Source organism: Lupinus angustifolius, unplaced genomic scaffold (genome assembly GCF_001865875.1).
Source record: "Lupinus angustifolius cultivar Tanjil unplaced genomic scaffold, LupAngTanjil_v1.0 Scaffold_584, whole genome shotgun sequence".
Taxonomy (NCBI): domain Eukaryota; kingdom Viridiplantae; phylum Streptophyta; class Magnoliopsida; order Fabales; family Fabaceae; genus Lupinus; species Lupinus angustifolius.
In genome coordinates, this window is record NW_017727919.1 from 3971 (window position 1) to 14438 (window position 10468).

General features: G+C 34.3%; 1 protein-coding gene across 1 annotated transcript; it reads left to right on the forward strand.

Moving 5' to 3' along the window:
- The first annotated feature begins 1562 nt into the window (after positions 1-1562).
- Positions 1563-10174, forward strand: LOC109341700 (telomere length regulation protein TEL2 homolog). Its single transcript, XM_019579648.1, has 13 exons — positions 1563-1894; positions 1999-2027; positions 2115-2217; positions 3132-3303; positions 3474-3659; positions 3826-3986; positions 4382-4658; positions 5394-5602; positions 6346-6444; positions 7266-7774; positions 8067-8833; positions 9071-9269; positions 9824-10174. The coding sequence occupies exons 1-13, from the start codon at positions 1744-1746 to the stop codon at positions 9974-9976; spliced, it is 3015 nt and encodes a 1004-aa protein (XP_019435193.1). The 5' UTR covers positions 1563-1743; the 3' UTR covers positions 9977-10174.
- Positions 10175-10468: the final 294 nt, after the last annotated feature.

Sequence of the window (10468 nt, forward strand, 5' to 3'; positions counted from 1 at the left end):
TAAACAATTGAATACACTTGATTTATTTTATTTTGTTTCTTACCTTTGTTATTAACATTGCAGATATAACAATATTAGTTTATATATTTTGATACTTTGTAATAATAATTATGAAACTCATGATTTTCATGATCAAATGTTTATTTATATCATATGAGTTCATATTACTATGATAATAATAGTTTGTACTCAATTATATATTATCATGCCTTACTATATATTTGATCATTATGTTGAATAATTTGTGGACGATTAATATATTATCAGGTCTTATTATACGACAAAAGTTATGAAGACATTGTGTCGTTACATTAGAAAACATATCCAATGAAATTAATTCACAATTTTTGTGTTTCTATATATTTCGCTTTATTTTATCAAATTATTACACAATATTACTAATATACATTTAATAATATTCATACTTATGCTTCTAAATATTCGTCAAAATCAATATCTCATGAGAGTGATCGAGTAATATGTAATTGTTTAACCATATGAATGCATATGTAAGATGAATGTTCTTAACCATATGAATACACAGGTAACGTGTGTGTTTCTTAATCATTAGAATGTACATTTAACATGTATGTTCTTAATCATACGAATGCACGAGTAACATGTGTGCTTTTAACCATATGAATGCACAAGTAACATATTTTTTCTTAACCATATGAATGAATGCACGAATAACATGTGTGTTCTTAACTATTAGAATACACGGGTAACATGTGTGTTATTAACCGTTAGAATGCACGGGTAATATGTGTTATTAACCATTAGAATACACGAATAACATATGTGTTATTAAACATACGAATACACGGATAACATGTTTGTTCTTAACCATGTGCCAAAAAATTATTGTCCCGTGTAAATGCACGGGTAACTTACTAGTATTTTTCTATAATGAAAACTTATATTATTGCTTCATGATTTTCGTTTGTTAGAAAACAAGTATTGTTTAATTAAGTTTGAAAATTATTTTATACTTTGATTAAAATGTTAAACATTTAATGATGTTTTGAACTTATTTACAACATTCTATTAAAGTAGAATCCTCATTTTTTTGTTGTTTAATGATTTAATTAGATTTTTTTTATATTTAAAATATAAGTTTATTTAATAGTATTACACTATTAATTTATTAGATTTTTTTAATACAAACTGAGTGAACTGATCCAACTATTAATCCAGTAGTTCGAATAATAGCCTAATATTTTGCCCTACTTCGATCCAAATTTAATAAGCAAATTACTTTGAGAACGTAATTAACTTAAGAGAATAAAATATCTATTCATATGAGGTATGATGAGATAAGTTATCTCATTGTAACCATTAAAATTATGACATATGCCTTATTTACTAGCCGAATGAGATAAATTATTTTATAGTATAAGTGACGAGATACTTTATTCTCTCACCTTAAACATAGTGGTACATGCTTGATTCCCTTAAGTAAGGTCTCAGGTTTGAGTCTTATTGATGAAAAAATAACATCTAATGCGAGAATAGTTATGCAAAATAAAAAGAAATTCTGCAAAAAGAGAAAGAGAGGAAAACTAACAAAAATTTCTTTTATTAACGACATCGTTTCACAGTATAGAAATCTATTGCCGCGCATAGGACCACTGTCTTCCCAAACTGGTACAAGCTGAATACCCTCATTACTTCAGCAAAGTAAAAAATTAATCGATTGTGAGAAAAGCGATTGAATAGAAACATTGCTTCGTAAAATCTCTAATGGAAGAGAGAGAGTTGGAAGTTGCAGCGGTTGAAAAAGTTGGAGAAGTGATATCAGCTATAAAGAACGCTAATCACGTTGATCAAGTAATTTGCGCCCTTCACTCCATTGCTTCACTTGTTTTCTCTCTCGATCCCTCTCTTCTCTCAGGTTCATTCCTATCCCTAATTCCTCCACTTCGTGTTTTAATGATTTCATTGATTTGAAAGAAGAATTTGATTTTTGTTTCAACGTTTTTCTCTCCATTTTGGTAGGTAGTGTTGATGAGAGTTACCGAGACCAGGTTTGACTCATTCATGACTTTGAACTTGGAAGTTTTATTTAATTACACGTGTTCATAATTTTGTGCTTTTAATTTTGGTGTGTTTAGGTTTTAGGTATCGAAGTTCTTTCCGAGCAAGAACGAGATGATTGGTGGCATGCGTTTTACCGAGGACCTGCTTTTCCTACACTGTCTAGGTTCTTGTTACTTGGTAATGTTTATTTAGTAACTTGCATCGACACCTTGAGATTTAGCTTAATTAACGAGGAGTGGTTTATGTAGTTTCACTATGTCTCATGGGTGACGGTGTAATTTACTATTTTTTGGTCTGTTATATATATATACATATATGGATCATATCGATCCAGAAGTTTTTACTATGAGTGAATTTTGACTACGAAAAACATACATTAGATGTAAAACTTACTCAGAGACGAATACTTAGAGAAGTCAAATTTCTAATCTTGGTGATTCATGTTAGATTCAATGGTGATTGGTGAAGCTTCACTTCTCTGGTTCTGTCACCTTGTTACAGTCTCACACACATATATAGGAATAGGAAGTTAGGAACCATATCAGGCGACAACACATTGCTACCGTAGAAGTAACATAGGTGAACCTTGATCACTGTATCTTATTTGGGTGATAAGATTAGAGCATAAATGAACATGACCCATTTAAGTGATCTTGTTACTAGTTAATCTTGGCCATCCATATACGGTATTACGGTTATATAGCAAGAGGTTTGATACTCTCACCTTAATATGCACTCATCTCGCTAAGTGTGCCCACATATATATGTGTGTATGAAGTATTCTAGCCTGTATGGGAGACATGAAATGAGAGAACATTTTTATGTGAGTGTGAAGGGAGTAAATATTTACCATTAGATAATTTAGATCTGAATGTGAACATTTAAGATTAAAACAAAGTCATGTGGCTTTTATTAGTGATGTAGTTTAGCCTCTTGTTAAGTAAATTTTAACTCAACCAATCATATGATCAAGATTTAATCCTCTTCCTCTCATTCCCTATATATATATATATCCAGTTTATTTTTAGTTACTCTAGTGATGTTGCATTTTGGTTTTCCTCTTTTCTCATATAAGATGCAACTCCCTGCAGATGTTGCCCCCAACTGGTTGGCTTGTTTTCCCTTTCCAGCACAGAAACATGTTTATGATGTTTTCTTTGTTTGTGGACTTGTCACTGAGGTGGTGCAGGTTTTGGTTCCTTTGTTGCAGCAGAATGGGACTGATGGTCTTGATGTTAATGCTGTCATCTCAAATGCTGAAAGGCATGAATGCTTATACTGTGCTATATCTTATATGCAGTTTTCTCTGACTTAAACATCATTTACTTAACACTTATTATAATCATGCATGTGCTTAATTTGGTCTGAAGTAACAATCCAACTTAATTTATCATTGGGAAGAAGGCCTTATTTAGATTTTATAATTATGACAGATTGCTTGTATTGTGTTTGCTTGAAAATAATGGGATGCTTCAGTTAGCAATACAGTTTGGTGGTCCTTCTAAATTGAAAGGTTTGAGAAATGAGCAGATCAAGCTAGCTGTGTCCAGGGTGGCACAGATTGTTGCATCTATTCCTGACAAAGCAAGAATGAACTCCCTAACTTCATTGTCATCACAGTATCCTTTTTTTCTTTTCTTGGTTTAGATAGTTATGGATTCTTTTTTAGTTGATTAACATAGCTTAGTGCTTCACTATTCCCATTGACTGATCATGGGATAATTTTGTCATGGTTCTGAGTTCCTTCCTAAGCTCACTAGTATTTTTCTTAACACGAGTATTCAGTTTGTTCTTCAAGCAAATTGTTGTCCAACTACTCCACCTGGCAGAAGAAAGAGAGATGATTTTGCCAGAGAATGTAGATGCCTCTGATGAACTGGACAAAAATGGTGCACTCATATTTGTAGGGGAAATGTTTTCTCGCATTTGTCGCCGCGGCTATGCTGGTAATAGAAAATCTCAGACACCGGAACATGTTTTTTAATAAATACATTAGCTACTACCATTAAATTACTCTGAATCAACTGTAAGCCTCTGTGAGTAGATCATGTTTGCTTCATATGAATCTTTATCTTTTGTTAAACCAACTCTCAATTTTCTTTATAAATATAATGAAGGTTAAGGAATAAAAAAACCTTTTATCATGAAACTAAATACATCACTCCTTAATCTATTTAATACAACAATTCAAAATAATTTCCTAATAAAAGTATGCCTTTTTTAGGGCAATTCTATTTACACCTGTAAAATGTTTAAACACACCCAGCTTTTAAATGTTTTTTCACCCAATTTGTATTTAAAACCTGAGTTTGTTTAGACGTTTCATGACTCTTTTCCGTAGATCTGCTATCAAGTGAATTAATACCCCGAGTTCTAAGGCTTGTCAACAGCTGCTTATCATCAAGTAGTGATTCAAGTACTGAGAAAATGCTTGAGTCAAAACCAGACTTTATGTTTTGGTTGAGAGTGATGGAATCAATCAGGGATCCTTATACCACAGAAAGAATCTCTGAGCAGATTTTGCATCAGCTAGCAAGGCATCATGTAAATGATGTTCAAGCCTATTGGGTTCTGTGGCTATTATTCAATCAAAATTTAAGGCTTCAAGCTTCTTTCAGGTCAGCAGAAATATTAGTTTTGCCATTTTTAACAGACAGTCTGAACTCATGCTCCATTTTAAATTGAAGGAAAGAAATCTGACAACTTTGTTGGAAGAAGAGAAAAGGAAAAGCAGATAGTTTTTTAAGTTTGCTCTGGTTTCCTCCTCACTTCCAATTAACTCTTATCCCCCCCACTTTTGTGAGGGTTATCATGAATTTGATTTAAATAAATAAGGCTTGTGGACCTTACGATGAGTGAGTCATGCAGCTGTAGCCTCTTGTACAAGGTCATTATCGAACTTCAGTGCTGAGGAACTATATGGTGGAAACTTGAAAGAAACTACTTTTGAACTTACTTGAATGTCACCAATTTATATATTCTCTCCATCTCTCTCTTTTTTTTTTGCATCAATAGTTTCTCTGTTTCTGATAATGTAGAAAACGATGAATGAAATAGGTCTAGCATCTAGGAGCCCCCACCCCCAAAATAAATTTTACATGTTTCAAGTGATTACAACATTGTTTTGACCCTTCAAAATATATTTGAACCATTATTTAGCTTTCATGCTTAAATGTTTTTGCTTTTGATAGCAGCTCCTCAATTTTTTTGTTTACTGTTGTGATTATGTCTTTGAACTAATGCATGCATCTTATATTATGTAGGCATCATGGTAGTCCTAGTAGTTATATATCAGCATTAAAATATATGTTTATGTACCTTTGTTTTGCTATGATTTCATGGCTTCTCCTCAGGTCTATTTTTGTTGAGAAATTCCTGCTCTGGAAAGTATTTCCTTTTATCTGCCTGAAATGGATCCTTCAGTTTGCTGTTCATGAATGTCCACCTGGTACCTCCTTATCAGGACATAATCGCTCAGGTCAATTGAACATAGTCCAACATCTGTTGGCAGCATGGTCTAAGAAAGAATTTGTGCAAACGGCAACTATTGAGCAGCAAGCTTGTATCCTTTTTCACTATGCTAGTATACTGAAATGTATGTAGGAATAGAGTGATAGGTGTTTCTGTTTGATGTGAATGAAAAAATGGTGGCCTAGTGCTCAAGGCTACCGTTGTTGGGGTTTGGAGGATGGTCGGATATAGTAGCTTTACTTTACCCATCACCAAGCCATGAGGTTGCAACCTTACTGTTGCATCATGGCTCGCCATTTTCAAATTTGACATAAATTGTTGCATTATAATTAGGGGAAATTACACTAACCTCTCATGACCTTTAGCTCAATTACACTCGTGACCCCCTCTATTTCAAAAGCTACATCTACCTCCTCTTATGGGAGGCCGGTGTAATTACAACCACCTCCCCTGGTGAAATGGATTTGATGGAATGATAGAACCCAAAGTAATAGTTAAAGAAGTAGTCGGAGCCTCTAATTGCTCCAGGGGAGATAAGTGTGATGATAACTGAATCTTAAAGGAGGTGAGTGTAGCTTTTAAAACAAAAGGGTTGCTGAATGTAATTAAGTAAAATATCAAGGGAGATCAATGTAAATTTTCCTTATAATTATAACAATCTATTGTGCTTTCCTCGTAAACAAGAGGGTTGCTGAATGTAAATATGTAAGGAGTGTGAATGAAGAAGAGGGTTGTTGAGTGTAAATAAAGAAGTAATATGAGCATTCCATGGGACTGATGCTATCTTTATTATTATGATGCATTTCTTATTTATTTTTCCTATATTTGTCTTAGATATATCTGCAGCTCTAGGCCTTTCTCTAGAGACATTCTTTAAAGAAGAATTGGATGGAATGAAGAATGGCATGCATTTGATTCTTCAAGGAGTTAGCTGTAATTATATTTTACTTAATTGTTCAGTGTATTCAATGTATTGGTCATAAGGTTTGGAAGAGGAACAATGTTGGATTGAAACTATTTCCCACCCTTAATCCTTCAAAACAGTATTTAAAATCCACGCCTTGCCCAAAGGAAGGATATAGTATATCTGGAAACAACTTACGATTAATTTTGGGCCTTCCAAATATTGAAATGACACCATTTTGAACTTGTAGTATAATTTTCTGTGCCCTGCATTGAGTCAAGCCAAATATGTAAATTGTCAACTCTATCAAATTTATGCTGTCATTTAAAGCATATGACCTCCACTTCCATGCTACTATCCAATTAACAATTCTTTGCCATATTAGAAAGTTTGGTTGAATTTTACAGAAATTAATGTTTCTGATTAAGATCCTATCTCTGGTACTCTTGTTTCTTAGGAGGTACAACTATCCTTGAATAAATTCCAGTAAGAATCTGGCAGGTGTTTCACTTACCTGTAGTATTTTCCTATCCGGTTCAACCTTGCTTACTTTTTATTTTAACTATCAACAATTTAAAATGTCTCTTAAAAGTTTGTTTTCTAACAAGCCACACTTCTGGATTTTGTCAATCGTTGTATCATATATTCATCAAGAAAAAGCGACATTTCAAAACAAGATGGAATAATTTGTATTAGACATGTGACTGCTTTACTGAATTCTCTTTTTGTTGGTCCATCTCCACCCCACTCCCACTTCATAGTCTTATAAATCTGTTTAAAAGTGGATTGCCAACCTTCTTGCAGAATGAGTAGTTGACTTTCATCTTCTAATTTTGTGTAATGGTTTCAGGTAGGCTGGAGAGTCCTAATCACTTGGTCCGAAAAATGGCTAGCAGCATTGCTTTGGTGCTGTCTAAAATTATTGATCCAAAAAATCCTCTGTATCTTGATGATAGCTGCAGTGGGGAGACAATTGATTGGGAATTTGGATTAACTATCCCCAAGAAAGAGAATCTACAAAAAGATGTTGATGAACCAAAAATATCTTCATTGTTAGGTCCAGAAAAGGACTCTAACTCTGCTTCCAATAAAGAGACAAGCATTAGGGTTAAGGGTAAAAAGAATTTATTGGAATTTAATGTCCTTGATCCAGATGAGATTGTTGATCTAGCATCATTGAATCTTGAACCAGATGTTAGTGATGAAGATGATGATAGTGCAAGTGAGAATTCATATTCCTCAGGTGATTCATCTTTACAGCCATATGATTTGTCTGATGATGACTCGGATTTGAAAAAAAATATTTCTCAGTTGACTGATGTAGTCGTGGCTCTTCGAAAAACTGATGATGCTGATGGGGTTAGTCATTTGCTCCCATGACACTTGATTATCTTCCATATCTACATATAATGCAATTTGGTTTCTCATAGTTTAAACTTTAAAGTTTAATTGGTTCTAATGATACACAGTTAAGCATTCTATAATATTACATGAACTAAATTGTTCAACGATTACTGCAACTATCAAGCATTATTTGAAAATACTGTAGTCCTGTGTGTGACTTGTTTCATTCTTGCCTTTTGCACAAGTTCCTTGGTATCCTACTTTTTCATTAATTTTTATGTTTAAAAACTTTTTACTTTTGTTGCAGGTGGAAAGAGCTATTGATGTTGCTGAAAAGCTCATAAGAGCATCCCCAGACGAACTAAAACACGCAGCAAGGGATCTGACTAGAACTCTTGTTCAGGTTCGTTGCTCTGAAATATCTTTAGAAGGTGCAGAAGACTCAATGGAAGACAAAAGACAAAGGGCATTAATTGCCTTGGCAGTGACATGCCCATTTGAATCACTCGAGACACTAAACAAGCTATTGTATTCACCCAATGTAGATATCAGCCAACGCATTATGATACTAGATGTCATGACAGAAGCAGCTCAGGAGCTTGCTGAATCAAAAGTTATGAAACCTAAACATCAGAATAGTTCACTTATTTCAGTTGTTTCAGATTCCCGACCTTGGTTCTTGCCTAGCAGCACAGGGATTCCTGGAGCTGGTTCCTGGAAAGAGATATTAGGAACTGGACCTTTTTTGAACTGGTCAAATAGCTATGAGAGGGAACTTCCCTCAAAACCTAATCAGGTCAACAAAGGGAAAACACGCCGGTGGAGCCTAAGATCTCCTACACAACAAAACCTGATGGAGTGTTCTCATAACAAGTTTCCCATGTATGCTGCTGCATTCATGCTTCCTGCCATGGAGGGATATGATAAAAAAAGGCATGGTGTTGACTTGCTTGGCAGGGATTTTATTGTCCTTGGGAAACTAATTTATATGCTTGGGGTTTGTATGAAATCCGTAACCATACATCCAGAAGCATCTGTTCTTGCTCCCTCCCTTCTGGATATGTTACGAACCAGGTACTGGCTTGGACATTAGTTGTCTATTTAATTGCAAACCCTAGGAGGACGGACATAGCTTAAAACCTTAATCTCCTACCAAATTCAAAAGTGTGCCCGTACTCCATGAGCATGTTAGTTGAATTGACAGTTTGGCATCCTTTTATTTTTTATGTTTATGTTTTGTATTCGATTATTCTTTTGGCTAGTGTGACAACACAGTAAAACTTACATAATTTTTTGTTTTTAAACATGCAGAGAGATATGTCATCACAAGGAAGCATATGTGAGAAGAGCTGTCCTTTCTGCAGCTACATGCATATTAGTCGCTCTTCATCCTACTTACATTTCATCTGCCTTGCTTGAAGGAAATGTAGAAATTTCCACTGGTCTTGAATGGATTCGCACATGGGCCCTCGATGTAGCGGATTCAGACACAGATAGAGAATGCTATACGGTAAGCATAGGATATTTGAATCTTGAAAGAGGTTTAGAATCTAAATTGCCCTTCTTTTTTAAGCTTTCCAATTACCTCTCCTTGTACTTCGATCATATCAAAGGTTTAATTATTTTTGCATCAGTCCACAGTTATTTAATGTTGTCCATATTAAAGCATTTTATAGTCACTTAGATGTATACTAAATACTACCAATCCTTGATGACGTTGTGAATTTCCATTTGCACATTTACTCTTATGATTCATGGCAGTTTATGGGCAGTAGTTAATATATTAACCCGGATAGCTTGTTCTTATGCTTCTGATTATCTCCAGAAATTTACTCTTAGCCCCTTTTATTTTGCTTCCTGGAAACAACCTATCTGCTTGTGGAGTAAGACTGTGTACATCTAGCCTCCGCAGACCCCATTAAGTTGGAGCCTCGTGCATTGAGATGCCCACCCTTTTATTCTACTATACGGTCCTGCAATACGGTCTTTGTTGTCCTTCTGTTGATTGGTTTAACTGTTCTATTACTTTTGCCTTACCAAATAAACATTTTTGTTTTACTATAGATGGCTATGAAATGTATACAACTTCATGCGGAGATGGCTCTTCAAACTACCCGAGCATTGGAATCAGCAAGAAGTTCATATAATGCAAGTCCTGTTCTCCCTTCCAATGCATCTAAGGTCACAATTAAAATTCCCTACTTAAATGGGGACTAATTATCCTACTGGTGTTTGTGAATGAATTCATTTGTTTCACCCAAAATATGAATTTAAGATGGTTCTAGTAATGTTTGTTTTATTTATAAATTGTATTCATTTAGGCTTTAAATATAGTAGTTGGTATGACACCCATGTTCATATGCTGATTTCAAATGCACTCGAAGCTTTAATGATATTCAATTTAATGCATATGCTTAGGTTGAAGGAAAAGTATAAATATACTCTTCCTTTTTGGGTTACTTGATATAATTTCTGAATAAAAGATTCAAATCTAACTTTGGAGGGGAAGGAGAATAAATTATTTGATCAAATTTGTTGTGCCTTTTTTTGTGTGTTTTTTGGTAGTCGCTCGGTGTTCAGTTTTCTTTTACAACATATGGATGTACTCTGAATTCATTTGCAACCAAGTTTGCCTTGTTCATCCTCAGTAATTAGAAGTTGCAATTCGTCCTGACATGTCAAAGTGTACATGGAGGTATTGCTTCACCT

Bases quoted from the DNA above. Each gene is read 5' to 3' on its own strand.
- LOC109341700 (XM_019579648.1), top strand. From the start codon at position 1,744: ATGGAAGAGAGAGAGTTGGAAGTTGCAGCGGTTGAAAAAGTTGGAGAA. The intron at 5,603-6,345 runs GTATCCTTTTTC...TATTTGTCTTAG, and splicing joins AACTATTGAGCAGCAAGCTT to ATATATCTGCAGCTCTAGGC. The intron at 7,775-8,066 runs GTTAGTCATTTG...CTTTTGTTGCAG, and splicing joins AAACTGATGATGCTGATGGG to GTGGAAAGAGCTATTGATGT.